Here is a 19,396-nt window from a genome sequence, read left to right as displayed (position 1 = left end):
CAAATAAGTGAATTTATATATATATATATATATATATATATATATATATATATATATATATATATATATATATATATATATATATATATATATATATATATATATATATATAAAATAAGAATAAAATACTAATAAAAGCCTTTCTTGCGCTGAATATATTCCTTGACAGCAGGTGGCGCTGTGCCATTGTGTAGTTGGTTTGCAATCGGGCGATAAACACCCAGAAGAAGAAGGAATCAGCTGATGTGCAGGGCTGTAAATAGGAAACATGTACATTAAGATACAATATGATTATATTAGAGCGACATTAAAATAACACATTAGTTTGGTTAGGAATTTTTTTTTCTTTTATATAATTTGATGTAGTTTTAGCTTTTTGATACATTAAACGAGGAAGTTCCTTTTCGCTACTTGTCTATTTAGTGTCCCACATAGCCTGATACAGTGCTGAGATACATAAACTACTAAGTGTACGTTAAGGTGTCCTGATCTTTAGCAGGCATATTTGTTATCATGGCTTCTTCGTTTAAAGTCGGAGAGAGATTTGAGGAGAAGGCGAGAGGTTTGCTGGAGGGAGAACCTGTCATGTCAGAAGAGCTGAAGGAAGAACTGAAGGCTCTGACAGATCAGGCCATCATACCGTTCAAGACTGTGAGAAAACTACACCAGCTTCTTCAAGAAAACGGTTAAGAAACATTCACATTTTATAGAGCAATTAATGTTTTGATGTATTTGCACATTACAAGCTGAGTGTGCTGTTTTTGTAGGACATCCACTGTATCTTCATGAACTGTTTGAGGACAGCACACTTCATCTTCCGGAAGTCATCAGACCTCCACGGGTAAGTGGGAATACTTCATTACTATCTGTATTTAAGTTAATATTAGACATTATATTATTCAGTGTTTTAAGTTTGATAATCATAGTTATTTATTTCCTCCCAACAGAACCCCCAGCTGGTGGCCCGTCTAGAAAAAATTAAAGCAAAACTTGCTAATGAAGAATATAAGAGAATGACACGGAATGTAAATCCACAGGTGAACTCTCTTCTACAGACTTTATTATATACGTGCTTATAACGTGTTTTTGTAAATCATGTCAGTAAATGTATATTTTGCTCAACAGGAAATGCATCATCATGGAAATTTAGCAGATTTTGGACGACAAGGTCAGGATGTTCTATTGTTCTCTCCTCATTTTTTATTTATCTCTGTCTTGTTCATCTTATGTGCCATTTGTGTTTTTCAGTGCGTTCCGTGAAGGCAGTTGTTGTTACTTTATTGAACTTCCTGGTGACTGTTGTTGCTGCATTTGCCTGTTCATACCTGGGCAGCCAGTATATCTTCACAGAGACGACAGCAGTAAGTGCAAACAGCATTCACACCATCAATGCACAGGGAAAGAGGTTAGGTGTTTAGGAACAAAACATATTTCTAATGTCTCTGTATGTATTTTCTTTCAGAGAGTAATAGCTGCAGTGATTGCGGCATCTGTTGTCGGTCTTGCCGAGCTTTATGTTCTGGTCCGGACTATGGAGGGAGAGCTCGGAGAGCCCTAATACCAACTAAAATCATCCAACATTTCTGTATTTTTTGTGTCATCATCAATGTTTTTCACTGTAGAGCTTCTTTTTTAAGTTTGCTTAGTGTCTCTCCAAATCCAAACAATGAGGTTGAGTGATTAGTCTTGATTTAATAAAGGCTTTTACGAAGAAATCCTTTATACTGAAATGTGTAAGAATTAATCAGAAAGTTTAGAATTAATCAACAGTTTAATTAGACAATTAAGTGGTTTTGGAAACCACTTCTTTGCTCTCAAGAAACTAGGAGGTACATTATGATCACTGTTATTCACATCTATGTTCATATTTATTTGAATGCCCTCTACAGGAGTGTTATTCCTTATTTTTAAGTTGTAACTAAGAAACATTTGTCCTTTGATGTTTATTGTAATTGTTACTGATTCAAAAAATGTAGTGTGGGAAAATGCATTTTTTTTTCTTTTCTCTTTTTTTTTTTTTTTTTTACAAGAAAATAACATTCATAAAGCTAAGATGAGTCAAAAGCATTCAAAAAACAAAACAACCAACAACATTTAAATCACACTTGCTGATGGTGATGATCACTGTTAAGAGACCTGCTTTGTTTAAACAGGGTTTACAGCATTTCTGGTTACAATGCAGATCCAGTGCTTACTGTATGTTTTGTACAGTACGTCTTGCACATGAGCTGTGTATCTGAGCTTTGGCAAAGCTACAGAAACAGTACAAAAAGACAACCAGAAATGTGCAGCTCAAGGTGGCCTATGAAACTCTTAAGCCCCTCAAAAAAAAAAAAAAAAAGAAGACAAAACAGTAATAAAAAATGTGCCAGTCTATTTTAGAACAAAGGATATATTGTATCTTATTAACTGTACATTGCTATTTCTTTCTATCTTTCATCAGTACATTTCTCAAATGTCTCTGTCTTTGAAGTCTATAAATTGGCTCCATAATTCACTATCTTAAAATAATAGTTCTCCCAAAAATGTACATTTACTGACCCTCAGGCCATCTTAGATGTTTGGATAAATTTAGCATAACATCACTTACTCACAATGGATCTTCTAGTGTACAAGTGCTGTTAGAATGAGCATCCAAACATAACAATAATCCACAAGTTGTTTACATGACTTCAGTTAACATCAAAAAGATGTGATTTTAATAAACAAAACAATCATAAAGGCATTTCAACTTTAAACTGTGATCACTCTTTGCCAAATTACGAATCTATAATCCATAATAACACTTCCCAATGAAAAGTCCATCCCATGTTCTCCTCTCACATCCAAATCCACCAACATATTTGTTTAGAACAGTTTGCACTTGTAAACGGTGCTTGATCTGTGCAACTTTCTTTTCTTCTCCAGACAAGACAACTTTTTTCACTGGACAAACAATATTATGACAGAGGACTCATGTTTTAGCCGCAAGCAACTTTTTGAAGTTAAAAAAAGGTTTAATGATGGATTTGTTTCTTAAAAACATGCAGAAAAGACGTTAATTGATGGACTGAAGTCGTGTGGAACTTATGAATTATGATGTTTTTATCAACTGTTTGGACTCTTTCTTACGGCACCCATTCACTACAGAGGATCCATTGGTGAACAAGTGATTTAATACTAGATTTCTCCAAATCCATTCCAGTGAAGAACAAACATCTTGAATGGCCTGAGTATGAGTACACCATCAGTAAAAAAAAAAAATTTTGTTTTTTGGGTGAAATATTCCTTTAAATTCAATCTGTTTAGTAATGCATTTCTAAAAAGGCCACCATTCCTAAAAGAGCGTGACTTATACAAAAACCATGTCAATGATCTTTTCTTGACTAAAATGCAATTGAAATGGTGTGGGTTCCCCTGGACATTTTGCAGCCCCATGCCATAGTGACTATATCAAAGTTCAGTTTTGTCCCGCAGGGGGCAGTGCAGAGGGTTCAGCAGGGGCCGAAGAGGCCGAGATCTCACTCAAACTTGCGCAAGTGGTTATATAGTGACTGGACGTAAGTAAAGACACACATGGGGTCTGGCTTTCTTCCCATCACCATCATGTCCTCCACTTCAATGAGTCTATCGCAGCCAGCTTTCTCCCTGGAAATACAGAGAAACAGATTTAACAGGGTTGGACGTGTATGGTTGGTTTTATTCATTTTCCATGTCCCCTGACTGTTTAAGTTAATATGCTAAGTGTAATACATATGTTCAGATGACGTTGGAAGTGCAGTTATAGGCATATGCAAATATTTCAGGATGTGGGAATTGGGACACAGTTGTAGGAGCATGATGTCATGCTGCAGAGCTGTCAGGTCGGAGTAGCTGTTCGAGGAGGTTCCTTTGAGCTCAACAGGAATTTGTTGGCATGTTAGAGCTTTACGGACACCCTAGACTCAGACGCATCGGAAACTAAGAAACATTATATTCTGTGCCGCACTGTGAAGTGATGTGGAGCACAACTGCAGATGATTTATGTGAACTTGTAGTTTGATATCATTCTGTTCAGCTTTTTAGGTCGGGTCATGTTTAGTTCACATCTCATCTATCCAATCTATTTCTATTTAAAGACTTTTAATACTTTATTAGAGCTTTTAAATGAAAATCAATATGCAGTCTTTATTTACTCACAGAATTTTATAGTTTTTTTTATTTTATAGGTTCATAGTTTTTTTTTTACTATTAATAATGATGAAAACAATTGTGCTATTTAATATTTTTAGTCCAAAAATCATATTTCTTACTAATTTCATCTACCTTTTTCAGTGTCTGATGCAATGACAATAAGACAAACTACCAAACTTAAGAGTTTAAGGCACCATGAAGTGTGTTGACATCTCAATGGTATTGTGAAAAAGCTGAACAGAGTTGCCTTCATTCCAGGGACTTACTCTGCAGTGCTGAATGCCAGCTCAAAGTTATGTTTGCGGTCGGCAGGGGACAGGACGTTGTAGTCAAACTCTGTGGGGAAGAAAGAGTGGACCAGGGCACAGAATGCCATGCCGTCACTCCAGCTGGATGAGAAGTTTTGGATGTCGATGTTCTGCAGATTAATGGGAGAGAGTGAAGCTATTATATTTCACAGCACACTGGGGTTTTACTCCCATACCCTTCAACACAAAGTCAAAATTGGCTGTATTATTTTCCTGGTCCTGGTCTCACTCAACTTGACTCATCAGTGCATGTTATTCCAAAAAGATTTATAAAAAAATGTATGTAATTGTAATTTATCAAATGAACTGTATAAAAATACAGATAAAAAAAAAATACATTAATAAAAATATTTTTATGCTTCACACACCTAAATCATATATGTAGGTAGGCTTAGGATATATATAGGGTTATTATATTTGATTAAATAAAATTAAAATTATAACCATACATTTTTCACAAATAAACATTAACGGAAATTAAAATAAGATTTAATCACAGGAGCAAACGTAGCACACACAATGGTAAAGCAAAATAACCAGCAAAGACTGAACAGAACAGGGAGTATAAATAAGGAGGCTAATGAAAGAGTGACAGCTGCAAATCACAAGTAACCGTAGAAAATCAGGACTGATCTGAAACTATAGGGCAACGGAACTAAACAAGGCAAGAGAAGAGGAACAGAAAGAAACACATCCAAAAGTCCATAACTGTGACAATTTTTAGACAGTTGCCAACACTTTTATTTTCATTTAGTTTAACTTGATGCTCTAAAATAACTTAATATATATATATATATATATATATATATATATATATATATATATATATATATATATATATATACAAATGAAAAACTAAGAAAAATGATAAAACAACAAAATGACTCAAAAAAAAATAAAAACATACTATTATGTAGCGTCTAGATAATGCTAAAATAACACTGATACTACACATATATTCTTGTAAGTTTAAGAAGTGTTCTGAATTTCTATATAATGTAATTTAAGAATGTAATAAATCTTAATCGAATAATAATACCAAATAACAATAGCCTGGAAAAAGAAGGTGCTAGCATTATGAAAGGCATAGAACAATAACAATTTTCTTTGAGAGTCTGCATACATTATTTTGGTTGTTAGAGCAGATGTTTTATTGTTGTCTGGCTCTTATCTTCATATGCTGGAATTTTCTGTACACCTCATCATTTAATGGTATTCATTTTTCATCCGTAGCTGGCAAATCTGACAGGCTAAGACAGTGTCTGTCACTGAGGGAAATGGAAACCGTCACGCGTGTTGTCAGCTGTCCGCTCTGGTTCTCATGTTTATGTACTACTCTCTCTTGACACTAAATTAGGCTTGACCATTACATTACAATCTCTAACTAAAACCACATGGGCTGGTTTGCAAAGCCGCACTAGAGCCGAGCAGAATATATATAGGGAGAAACACTAATACCACACAAATAATGACCATTCACTGTCTTTGCTTTGATAGTAAAGTTGATACACTGAAAGCTAATGAAGAGAATAACACTTCATAATGTGCTATATCTTAAAATAACAGTATGAGAAGCCCTGTGGTATAATGCGGATAATCCTCATCCTATCAGTTTTATGAAACCTTTCATAGTTTTAAAACACTGGCTATGTTGTATGTGTGCAAAGCTCCCGTTTTCTCCTGGTTTGAGATAAATCCCAAGACATTTATGGCATGTCTTACCTGGTACCCAATGGTCTTGGATCGACACCATTCCAGAAGAATCTGCTTGATACTGCTAGCACTGGACACTCCAAAGCTCTGAGAACGTTTCAGCTTTGGTTTGGAATCCACAGGCTTGGGTCGACTGATTTGGGTAGATCAATGCAAGAGGGTTTTTTTATTTCAAATGACATATCAGAGGATGAAAAAAATGTTGTTTAGAAATGCAGGATGATTCCATTACCTGTTGTTCTCAGAGTCCAGCCTCTCAAAAATGGACCTGCGAGCCTGGGCTCCAATGTTTCGAGGTAAAGTCTGGGACCTCACAAGCTCTCGTCTGCGCTCAATACCTTTACCGAAGGATAAATCTTCTGACATATCCACATTCCTGAAACAAAGAGATATTTTTACAATTTACAATAACCGTTTTCTATTTGTAATATATTTTAAAATGTAATGAATTTATTCCTGTGATGGCAAAGCTGAATTTTTAATAGCCATTACTCCAGTCTTCAGTGTCACATGCTCATTTCATATCAATATTTTTGTGGAAACTGATGGTTTTTTTTTCAGATTCATTAATGAGTATAAAAGTTCAAAAGAACAGCGTTTATTTGAAATAGAAAACGTTTGTAACATTAAATATATTTTTTGTCTCAGTTTTGATCAATGTGATGTATCATTGCTGAATTTTTTAATCTTTTAATAGTAGTGTATGCAATAACATGAACCAAGATAATAAATGCTTTACAAAGAATTGCTAGTTCAAAGTTTATTATAACTAATGTACTAATGCTAACAAATTAAACCTTGTTTTTAAATGTTACCAAGACTATCTTGCTTAGTGTAAAAATGTATTTGCACATAAGCATATTCGGACTCGACCCACCTGTCTGTAATGTGTGGGAAAAGCCCAGAGTAAGTCACTGACTTGGCTGGAGCCGAAGATGCTTTCTCTGTAAGATGAAACATGTAGCAACACAAACAATGAGACAGGCTTTGTGATAAAAGCACATGCTGTATTTATGAGTCACAGAGAATGGTTGAGTTTGTTCTACCACTAAGCCGTGGAGAGCCCATAGTCCTGGCAGGAGTCGGAGCCCATGTTTTCACAGACGGTACTGTAAACACAAGACCAACACACACATTTAAGAGATGACAGCAGAAAGACTCATCTGTAGCTGTAGTTGTGATAGTCATACCTGCATGAGCAGGAGACTCTAGTTGTGGCTGGTTATCGTTGGTGACCGGCTGACTGCTTGTCAGTGAATCTGTTATGGCTGACGGCATGGCTTGCATCGGGCTTCCAGGTGACTCAGGACTTTTCATAACTGCAGAGTCAGCCACTTTGGTGGTTGCTGTGATGGGCAGGTGTGGCATCGCCATGGAAACAGGGGCTGAGTGCTCCTGTGACACACCGTTGGAGGGTGAGCTTCTCCTCAAAGGCTCAATGGAGTTTTCTGATTGGAGAGATGATGGATTGGGGTCAGTATGTTACAAATGATGCAGTATAATGGCCCAGTCCCACCAAGAACAAGAACTGTAAAAATAAATATGTTAGCGTCCACACCAACACTCAATAATGTTTTGGTTTATCATAAGCTTGCATTACATCTATGCTGCAGATGCTCCAGATCCAGATCATAAAGCATTACATCTATGCTTTTAAGGCATGTTTCTTGAATCGACTTAAGGGAACATAGTTTCCTGGTTTTTTGCGATGCGCTGTTGGAGTTTTTGGGAGAAAAGGATCTAGTGCACTGGGAATTTTGCAATTAAGACATGCCTTCAAATATCTGATAGGCTGGTCAGTGCCCTGACTAATGTAACTAGGTAGCTGATTGAGATGCAGCCCATGTATGGTTTACAAGAATTAATTATGGGTAATACCTGTTGAGGATATGTGTCCGTTCTCCAAGCCATGAGAAATTGGTGCTGGATCCACTTCAATGGGCTCATCTCGCTCAATACTCTGTTACAGAGAGAAGCAGCATCTTTAAAAAGATGAATGATTGAATAACTGTAAATGTAATCTTTAGCTTTAGATTTTAGAATTGATATCAAATATTTAATACTGTGATAAAACTGTGTGGAATTTGGTCAGCCATGAAAATAAATAGCTTTAAAACAGGCCCCTAATAAACGAGTATCTTTTTCAAGAGGCCCAGTCCCAAATGGATAAGCGCTGAAACAGGATAAGGAGCAAGAGACACATGATGTGATTATCCAATAAACCCTAATCAGAGACATGAAAAGAGCCAAAGTGTCTCCAAATCAGTTCTTCAGTGTTGTAATCTAATCAAAGACATTTGATGGGATTAGTGGGTTCACTGGGAAATCACTATGGAGTCCGGTAATGTTTAAAGAAGCCTACAGCCTCCTTTAAAAATAAATCAAAGCTTTGGATCAGGGCTGATGTGGGTCATCAGTAAAGATATGGCTGCTTTGCTGGTTTATTTTAATCTTTAATAGCCACTTGTGCCCTCTATGCACTCTTCTGTCTGACCTTAATGCAAGATCACATGCTGATATTAGTGCCTTGAAGTTACACACTGTCACTGCCTTGCTTCATTTACTTCAGACTTCAGCCATCAAATAGTTATACAGATACAGATTTTTGGCCTTGGCTGCAATGAGCTAACCATTATAAAAGCAGATTGTCTCCTAAGGGAGTGATGGACAAGTTGTTTAAGGCCTGGAAGCAGACCAAATGAATGAATGTGCATGTTTAGTTATCTCGTGTGCTGTCAGTAATTGCCTGGCAGCTTATCAATGGGCTTTAAATAGCTGCTTTGTGTGCAGCCTGACATGAAAACACATGCTAATATACTAACAAATGTGTCGCCATGCACAGGCTATTAGGAAGTACTCATTTATGAGTGCAAATACAAAAACAAAAGGATTAAATCCAGGCACGCAATCAGTGCATTTTAAAAGAGAAATAAGTTCCTAGTGAGATTCAAGGAGTAATTGAACTGGAGGCCAGGTGACATCACATTTTAAGAATGCTGGAGGGGCGTGCAGTTGGAGGGAAGATAGGGGGAGACAAAATTCACCCCAGCTATGAAACCTATCCAACTCTTCTTTGCTCGCTGAACACGCAGGTTTTCGGCTCAGTGCAAACGTTTGGTGCTGGATTGCATCATATTTCAGTCTCTCTATGGGATATCAGCAGACTGAGTGATAGGGAACATGTATTAAAGTGTTTTTGCACAGCCTGAATTTGAAAAAAAAAAACATTGCCTGCAGTCACTTTGGTTTGAATCTGAAATTCCTTCCAAATGCATTGGTTCAGGCACTATTCTGGCACGGAGGTCACCTGTTGCTCGGCTCCTGGGCTAAATTAAGAGGTGTAGGGGGCAATCTAACCACACCCATCTCATGTTCCGCATGCACAACCCCAGTTGCTCTCTTTTTTCCTCCAGAAACAACATATTCCCTCATCCCAGAGAATGAATCATTAATATAGAGGAGTTATAAAACAAGTGCAGGAAATTGGGAGGTGAGATAGAACACGTGGAAAAGCAATTTAGACTAAGGCTGCAACTATTTTTATAATCGATGAACTTCTTTAATTTATTAATTATTCGAGCATAGTATCACACTGCTATAATAATATTACTTTTTATTTAGCTTTTATTTTTCAAACCTATTACATTTCTATCAACATAATAATTTAGCTGTTCAGCTCAACTTCAATCTTAACAGAATGATTCATTCACAAATCTGATGATCCCACTGGGTTTTTGAGCAGATCAGTGAGTTGTTAACTGCTGCAGTTGGATTAGCTGAATTTACAAATTAATTAATTAAATGTTATTTGTGAACTTGATTCAAAAAAAAAAAAAAAACCTTGCCTCAAAGAATCATTATATTCACAAATTGGACATCGCTATCTGGTCTCAAACAGATCATTGAATTACTGACTTGATGACTTCACAACTGATTCATTCTTTGATATCTGTGAACTGGTTCAACTGATTCTTTAAAAAAAAAAACAATCGCTGAGTCCCAATTCGCCTACTTATACTACGACCTAAAAGTATGTACTTTTTTTTGTGAGGAAAAAGTACATACTTTTGAGTGTGTAGCAAAAGAGTATGCATGTTCTGGGACATACTTCGATGACGTCATGCAACGTGAACGACAACGTGGTTGCCTAGTTGATCTGCACTTCGAATTCTAACCGGAAATAGTAGACCATCCGGGTATCTTTGTAATACTCTTTTCAACATACTACGATTTGGGACGTACTAATTCTAGTTTCGCATACTATTTAGGACGGATAGTATGCGAATTGGGACTCAGCAAATGTCTCAAAGGAAAGATTTGTTCAGGAACTGCACAACACAGTCAGGCATTGACTATAACATTGAATCGGCCACTGGGTCTAAAAGTAAGTCTCAAGCAGGGGTGCGTTTCCCAAAATCATAGTTGCTAACTAAGTTTGCAACTTTGTTGGTTGCAATGCTATTTCAAATTGCCAACCAACTAAGTTGCTAACAGGTTAGCAACTATGGTTTTGGGAAACACACCCCTGATCAGTTAATTATTAATTGCTGCAACTGGATCAGTCAAATTTTCTAATAAATTAATTAATGTGGTTTGTGAAACAGTTCAAATTGCTATTTGGTCTTGAATATATAATTAAATCATTGAGTTGTTAACTGCTACAATTAGTCAAATTCACAACTGAATCATTCAGTGTTAATTCTGTGAATTGGTTCAACTGATTCCTTTAAAAGACCATTTTCAATATCAATTATCATCAACATGGCAATTTAGTTCTTCAGCTCAACTTCAGCCTGAGTCCTCTAGCCACACACAAGAGGGGAAAAAATTGGACAGTCCATCCTTTTGTCCTCAGGGAGGGTCGCTCATCTCCTGTACGTGCTGTTGCTCCATAACTGGGGGCATTCATAGACAATAAGGGTGCTTTTGATAACAGTGTGGTCTCTCAGACTATTCAAAACAGACCACTAGAGCACTGAATGCAGCCCCTTTAGAGACACAGTAATCACTCCAGCAGGTGAGAAGACGAGCAGAGGCCTTGCGGAGTCTTCAGTCCATTTGGGTTTTTCCTACAATAGGCCAAAAAACCGAATGTCTCTAAATGTGGTTACTATGTACAATCCGCTCAGACAATGGACTCCCCACACAGAAAGCCTTTCATGTGAGTCTAAATGTCCCTCTACGGCAACACAAGAATTTCCCCAGCATTCTGGCAGCCTGACTGTGCAAAGCTGAGGTGCATGAAGGACGATTTTTGCAGTCGATAATCACAAGGTTGATTTTATATAATCTCTGAGTGATTTGATGGTGAGCGAAATATGAGTGTGGTGGCTTGAGCATTGTTACTGCAAGAGAAAACAGAGAGCTGTTCTGTGTATGATCAGAGAAATGAATGCCAGTTTTGATGAAGCACTGTGTGTGTGCATGTCTGATTTTAAATGGATCTAAGGGGATATTCTTGCCTCACTGTGACATTTGCGATTCTTGGAACATTGTGGTGGCGGGGGAATGGAATGGAACATAAACAACAATAGAGGGCATGTTTGTGGGAGAACTTTAGAGAGTTCAGAGGACTAATTCGAGTCCCTGTCACACAAATCCTACAGATAGCCAGGTCTTACGAGGCCTTATCTGGTATTAATAAGCCATGCCGATAGTGCTATTTATATTTTCCAGTGTACAAATAGCTGGGCTCACTTTTGGAGCAGGAGTGTCATGATCATGAAAAGCAAACTGGATGGTGTTTAAGGCATAAGTCTACAATGTAAACAGCAAATGAATCTTTTGTGATTGAAGAGAAATATTTGTACCCCTATTTGGCTGAAAGTAATTTAAGGGTTACTTTTCCTTTTGTTAGAAAGTCAGAGAGAGGTAGTCTATGAAGCTGAGACAGCCAGGGATGGGATGCCTGGTTTGTGAGGGTCTTTGCTCTGTGGTTTCCTTTAAAAACTCAAGTGTTTGTGAATAAAGAGGCCCAAACACCTGTTTTTCAAAGCCTCACAAAGCACGCAATTTCTCTCTTTTAACAGACGTAAGAATGGAAAGAAAACCTTTGCAGGGGCATTTTGAACACTCAGCTGTGTGTGTGTGTGTGTGTGTGAACTAAGAAAATTCCTCCTGATTTCTCAGGGAGTTGGGTGTGCTTCATTTTGACTCCCACATACTCCCACAATCACAAATGTACACTGTAAAAAAAGCCTTGTCGTTCTCTAGAGCACATAAATTCAAGCCCTGAATCTGAGCTTCTAATTTAATTTCATTGGTGTTCAGTCATATTAAATACCATTTAAAGTCCAGTCTGACCTTTTTAAGAATTATTAGGAGTCAGCATATTCAAGCTTTGGGGATTACTCTCAGTTCTTTGCTCCTTTCGAATCAGACAAGACCAATTAAGTGATTTGTTAGTTTAAGATTTGTTCCAACTGGATTACTGAATCAGTAAGTTAAACTGGTGCAATTTAAATTCCCAAATGAATCATTTAGTGCTGTTTGAGAAAGGGTTTACTGAAAACAATTGGCTGAAATAAATTAATTAATTAATGTTATTTGTGAACTAGTTCAGTTAGATTTGTCTCAAAATAATTATTTGAATTCTGAAATGTTTCTACGTTTTTTGTTTTTATTTTTTAGATAGTTTCCCCAATTTTTTAAATACTTTAATATACTTTCATATATTTTATATTTCTTTCTTATAATGTCCACCGGGTATTTTAAATGCTTACACTAACACATAAGTACATTTTAGATTTGCTAAAGCACGATTGATGGTTTGTAGCCCAGAGGGACTCGCTACATCTACGGCCCTACCTGCAGATGGAGTACACAAATCTAGGCAGTGGTCAAACACACAGACATTTCAGGTGAGCTTAAGTGGGTTTAGACTTTCTAGCACCACCTGAAACACCAAGGGCCTTGTATTTTAATCCGTTGACACACAAATGGGTGTATAGGCAAGGCCTTGACTAAAACTTCTTTACCAAATTTCTCCAATTCTTGTCCCATTGACACATTCCTACAAGGTGGGACAATGGTTCCTGAAGGGCAGTGAGGTCATCCCGTAAACACAGAATTATTAACCTGTAACCACGGAGATGAAAATACATGTCATTGTCTGGAAGTAATTAGGAGAGCAAGGGGCAGCATGGGAGTGGCTGGATGCCTTTCTCTAGCCCCCCATCCACAATCTATTCTCTTTTCCACCCTCCCTCTCACATTCCCTCACTCTTTCCCTCTCTTGCACTCTACTGTATTAATAGCTGTGCAAAGTTTTTTTTTTCTACTCCTTCTTCTCTGCCAGGAATCTGTGCTGGACATGGCGATCCAGTCAGGGCAACGGGAGGAGATTAAACGAAAGATCTGTTCCATTGTGAGTGCATTGGCTTTGGGCCAGCGCCGGGCTAGAAATGTCAAACATGTCTCACACAAACACATGCAAACAAACACATGCTAGTATGTTCAAGTAAGCTCCTTTAACCCTCCTGCCAATGCATAAAAATTATACAGGCGCGTATTCATACGCATTAGCCTCATAAATAAAGGCTTGGAGTCCAGCAGCCTCGCAAATGTGAACGATTAAGTGAATCTTTGCAAACAAATGCTCAGCCATTAAGCCTTTGGAAGCCTAACTTGGCTACCTGGCAGGCTGTCCAAATCTAGAAAACATCCAGCATCAAAACCTTATTTAAAGCCCAGCATGTCAGATCAAACGGCATTCCTCTGGGCTTCATGTAACCAAAGTGGACCGTTTTAAAAACAGCTCCACTTTGGCAATACTAGATGGCTGAACACTTGATGTACTGGCACTCCAGGCTGAGGCAAGTCAAAGCAAGGAGTGTGTTTCTCACACTGCCAGAGCCAAACATGGGATTTGAAGTGCTGTTATGGTCATTTGGTGAAGCTGGGCAACATGGGGTATATGTAGAGAAAAAAAGGTCCTCGCTACAGATGTGTGGTGTGAACAAACATGTCACAGAAGGAATAAATGTTTAAGTTCATGTCATAGCATAGTGAATGGTGTATGTCAAAACTATAAATATTAATGGATCTTTGCCAGTTTAAAATGGCTTGATGGAAGAATACTTGCATTATAACAATCCTCAGAAAAGACAGACATGAGGATGCATTTACTTGAGCTACTAAACAAAAACAATATATTAATTTGTAACATACTACTTCCAAAATCCAATTTATTTTATGATATTTACAGTTTATTTAGCTTAATAGTACATTCTGAAATATGCTGTCTTTCCCATGGAAAAAGTGCTTTGTGTCTGTTCTTAGGGCAAGTTTGGTTCAAGAAAATGCTGCAAATTCTGCTAGTTGCTACAAGCCTAGCGGAGGATGTTAAAGAAGTCGTTCACTTCCAAAATGAAAATTCTCTTCTCATTTACTCACCCTCCACTCATTCCAAACCTGTATGAGTTTCTTTCTTATGTTGAACACAAAAGAAGATATTTTGAAAAACGTTAGTATCTGAACAGTTGATGGGCACTATTGACTTCCATAGTATTTGTTTTCGCTTCTATGGAAGTCAATGGCACCCATTAACTGTTCGGATACTAACATTTTTCAAAACATCATTGTGTTCAACAGAAGAAAGAAACCGAGAGAATGACTCCTTTAATGCAGATGATAAAGTCTGTTTGCAAAGATGTGCGGATTGAATTTTGTAAACCATCAGTAATATCAGTATATTAATTTTGAACAGTGAATGATCACCGGTAAAGTGAAGTGCTACATATTTAATATATATAAATGTTTGAATGTATTTTGTATATTTTACACTCACTCATCAATGTGATTTAATTAAACTAAAACTAGATGCTGTTTTGAGTAAAACTGACTAAAATGTAAAATAAATTTAAAGGATATGTTTGTCAAAAGACAAAATCTATGGCTAAAACAAAACTCTGAAACAATGTTGGAGCTACAACACAAAGTAGCTCACAGAGATTTGTGAAACGCACTGTCAACTAGGTTAACAAGCCGAACCAAGATGCTAGAAGACATTTACTTTGATGCCATTGCAAAACTTGAAGCTCAGTGTAGAGCAGCTAAAAAAAAGAAATCAATAAAAACCTCTTAGGCTAGGATTTGGAGACCAAATCCAGGCCATATTATCTTCATAATTTGGGATTGATGGTGTGAAGCTAAGAGAAAATCGACTGAGTTTATGATTAATACTTAAACTCTGCACTATCTGTTGGCGCCTGTGTGTGTCTATCCTTTCTCTAAGATTTTGAGCATGCTCTGTTCCACAGATAACACCCGTGCAAATCTTATCTTCCTCCCACCCCAATCTCTACTCTCTCCCTCACATGCTCTGGAGAAGTAGAGCCGAACACGCACACGCACGCACACACACACACACACACACATACACACACACACACACACACACACACACACACACACTCCATTGGGAGTCAAAGTGTCTGACTTTTACAATGCAGTGACTATGTTGAGGCACTGTAGAGTCAAAGATAACCTACTGACCCCCAAACAATTTATTCACATGAACAGTAATGGAGGGCAAGAGGCTGTTTCGTGCTTGGGGCCAAATGTAAACATGTGGTGGGACCAGGTTCTACAGGTGTGGTTCCCAGCCAAGTCCTTCAAACATGAGAGTCTCCAGTGGAGTCCATCAGTGCTATATCTAGACAACATCCCGTTGAATAAAGAAAGGAGGAGGGTGTCCTGCATGTTCTTTAAATCCTGACTCATTCAGCGTACTTTAAATGAGGCAGAACCTTGACACAATGGACCATTGAAACCGCAGAAATGCTGCAGTAATTGGCAACAGCAGTGTAGGACACCTCAGTGGAGACGGCACACAGTGACGGCAGAGCAAAAGCTTGAACTCTGGACGGAAGAGGAACACAGGATGATCCGGTTCATGTGCATTTAAAGTTTTGACAGTAAAGTCGCAGCAAAAAAATATAGAATGAACAAAGTTATTTAGTAATTTAATCTTATGTTTCTTTTTTAATCTTTGAAATTCAAATAATTTTTATTCTTCTTCTTTAAATTTAAATTCAAATTTCATATATGGATTTTGTTTGCTAAATCAATTTAAATTCAAATTCAAATCCTATGAACTGTAGTGAGAGAGGCCAAGCATAGTATGACAGACAGATGGAGAGGAAGAGTTTCTGGAGACAGTGTTTCGTGCAAGACAGAATAATAGTTAAGAGACAAGAACATGAAATGCCTCAGATACAGTGGCGGCAGTCTGAGATTAAGCCCAGGATAAACTGTCATTTCCCAAGAATGGAAAGTACAACAGGCCTCGGAAAGAATCAGAGACAGACACGAACTTAGAAGGAAGAGCGTGAGATAAAGTGTGATACTTGTGATATCTGCAGGTGCTTTCAGTACAGCCACGTGGAGGCAGGCCAGCACACATCCCCACGTGAAGTCTTTCTCTCTCCCTCACTCACTTCTTTCTGCAGTAGTGCTCCGCAGACCTGCCACAACAGTCTCTGAGTATTTTACAAGCCCAGAATGTTGCTCTCTCATTATGCGGTTGGCAGGTATGGATGTGGCAGGGAAGATAACAGCCTTCCTTGTCTCTTCTGATTCTCACTCAGCCAAAATCAACTGAACTCCTGCTACTAAAATGATGATGATTTAGAAAAACCATTTACAAACCTGAAATCTAAAACAAGACCTTATGAAAAAATGCAATTTTATTTGCATGCAATGCAAATTATACTATTTTTAATACTTCATAGCACCATGCTCTATAGTAATGAGTGATGTCTGCGTGACGTTTGAGTTTTACTGTCACAGCATCAGCTGTTAAAGGCTTAAAGTTGACAGGTTCAACTCAACAGTGAGTCGTCTCAAACAAAATAACACAGTAGTCCTGTAATCCTGAATAGAGCCATTATCCATCATACCGAGAACTGCATCCTAGGATTCTAAATGCCCTCAACTGCAGAGTTTACAGAATAAATATACAATCTATGAAATGTACATAATCAAATAAAGCATGTGTTGAAAACTTAAGAGCGAAGACTAGGATCTATAAGGACTCTTTATTGAGAACGAGCTGTGTGGTGCTGCAGTAATCAAAGGTCTAAATAAAGGCAGTGATATATTGTAGTTTGTATACATTTAGGGGGCAGTGCTTATGGAGACAAAGCACCTAGGTGATGACCTTAAACAAAAAATGCAAATAAGGTATTCAGGTATAGTAACCTGTCCCATTTCACCAGTCCTAATCCAATCAGTATAACTACTCAAAGACTGGGGCAGAGGCACCAAGAGCCATTACAAACAAAAGGTGATAGTCTCAGTAATCTGGTTCAATTGAATAACAATAAGACAATGGGAACCTCTGGCTACCAACTTTTCTTAAGAGAATAATTTTCAGAATCATTACCTTAAATGCTAAATACAATGTACTTCACCATATTTTTTCATGTGATGCCAGGTCAGAACACAGGATCAGCATATTTGAAACATTTTCTTAAATGTGTAATCCGACACATGCTTTGAATGAATGACATCTGTTAAAATGGCTAATTCAGTACTGGTGTGAATAAAACATCTGGGCTGTTTGAGCAATTTAAAGTGATTGTTTTAATTAAAAATTGGTCATTTCACAAAAATCTGGAGCCTTTACACAGACAAGTGAAGGAGGAAAGGCAGGTTTATTCCTGCTCCAAATTATGTGCAAAAAAGCGCAATGCTGCATAAAAGCCATAATAAAATATGCTGCTTTATTTCAGTGTAAATGAAATGCAGCATCAGAGCTACCTCAATTTCATTACAAAACTTCTAAAATGGCTATAAAATGTATATTAAATTGGCAGGTTGCTCAACAGCCAGAGATTTCACCAAAGCTCTGAGACAAATTTTGCCTTTACAAACATTCAGTTAGTTTGCATACATTTTCCAGCTTCGGGCTTCTCTATGTCAAAATATTTAATTTTCGAACATAAAGTTCCCCACATCAATCCATTTTTTCCCCAGTTCTACTAAATGACCTCATTGGAGCTCATACTTCTATTTAAACACACACACAAGACTCTACTCACATTAGTCTTGCTGGTGACGGAGAAGGTGGCTCTGCTGGAGAAGCGTGTGGTGGTGGGGCTGGAAGCAGAGCTGGTTAGAGCTGCTATGTTGGGGGCCGCAGACAGTGATGACTGATGCCCCGCGGTGCTGCTGTTGCTTTGTGGTGGCGCCAATCCTTCAGTGAGAAGTGTGCTTCTGTCACACACCGACCCCGTAAGCATCTCTACCTGGCGGGTCAGGGCCTCTAACTGCCCCCTGAGCTGCCGGTTCTCCTGCTGCAGCTGTGCCACGGCCCGGCCCAGAGGTCCGCTCACATTAATGGCCTCTTCTAGTCTCCGCTCGATGCCCAGCTTGAAAGCGCTGACGTCCACATGGATCTCCCGCACAGCATCCCGCAGTGTGGTTTCATAGCGGGCCAAAGCGGCACACACAGTCTCCCCTTCCGGAGAGCCCTCGGCCACTGATGCCAACGGGCCTGCATCCATCTCCGCCGCGAGTCCAGGTACCTTCCTTTACAGTCCTACACCTGTCTCTGATATTTCCCTCTGGAAATTGTTTAATGTCCCAGATCCTTTAGAAATCCAGAAGGATTGACAACAGTGACCTGTGGAGACAAAAATGAGTCAGAAACTAACTTTAACTGCAATTTAAAGAAGTAGAGTAAAAAAATTTTAAAATGGTGAGTGTTTGAGTGTTTACAGACCTTTTGTTTCAGTACGATTTCTTTGCTGTGAGTGTGTCTGAGTGTGTGAGTTCAGCCCGCCGTGCTGTTTTAAAGTACAGCTCTCACAGTCACGTTAACCTCCTACTACTTCTGCAGCCCGGGGGAGGGAGCAGAGAGAGGGAGGGAACAAGAGGAAGGAGGAGGAGAGATAGAGCTCCACTTTATCCTGGCTCCTCCTCCTTCTTTCCATTGTATCTGTATTAATCTCCACTTTAACAACACAATGCTCTGTCTCTGCTCTCTCTCACTCACTGTTCCTCACTCTTTTTTTCTCCTGAAAGATAAAGGCCACTCACATTTCTCCAGCTCAAGCATGTCCCACTGTCTCAGCAGTACTATATCAGAGGAACAGACACGCCTTTTGTTTTTTTTTTCTGTCTCACTTTCGCTGGGTTCAGAGTGTGGTGGTTGAGGTCAGGATAAAGACTGCACTCTTAAGGTTTTAAAGTGCCTGCTTACACTGTAAAAGTGTGAC

General features: G+C 38.3%; 2 protein-coding genes across 2 annotated transcripts; one reads left to right on the top strand and one right to left on the bottom strand.

The window, feature by feature from the left end:
* Positions 1 to 205: 205 nt before the first annotated feature.
* On the top strand, positions 206 to 2,023 carry LOC113058470 (transmembrane protein 199). Its single transcript, XM_026226408.1, has 6 exons — positions 206 to 685; positions 768 to 841; positions 948 to 1,037; positions 1,126 to 1,168; positions 1,249 to 1,361; positions 1,463 to 2,023. Exons 1-6 carry the CDS (start codon positions 514 to 516, stop codon positions 1,556 to 1,558), a joined length of 588 nt encoding a protein of 195 aa, XP_026082193.1. The 5' UTR covers positions 206 to 513; the 3' UTR covers positions 1,559 to 2,023.
* LOC113058469 (smoothelin-like protein 2) lies at positions 2,008 to 19,051 on the bottom strand. The gene is made up of 10 exons (XM_026226407.1): positions 18,901 to 19,051; positions 18,218 to 18,801; positions 8,052 to 8,133; positions 7,364 to 7,621; positions 7,220 to 7,282; positions 7,051 to 7,117; positions 6,406 to 6,549; positions 6,183 to 6,306; positions 4,419 to 4,570; positions 2,008 to 3,627 (listed from the first exon to the last, which is right to left on the bottom strand). Exons 2-10 carry the CDS (start codon positions 18,680 to 18,682, stop codon positions 3,501 to 3,503), a joined length of 1,482 nt encoding a protein of 493 aa, XP_026082192.1. The 5' UTR covers positions 18,683 to 18,801; positions 18,901 to 19,051; the 3' UTR covers positions 2,008 to 3,500.
* Between the last annotated feature and the right edge of the window lie 345 nt (positions 19,052 to 19,396).

The sequence above is a fragment of the Carassius auratus genome, chromosome 40 (assembly GCF_003368295.1).
Source record: "Carassius auratus strain Wakin chromosome 40, ASM336829v1, whole genome shotgun sequence".
In the NCBI taxonomy this organism is placed as follows: Eukaryota; Metazoa; Chordata; class Actinopteri; order Cypriniformes; family Cyprinidae; genus Carassius; species Carassius auratus.
Note: the sequence above shows the minus strand (reverse complement) of the source record. Positions and strands in the feature narration are given on the sequence as shown.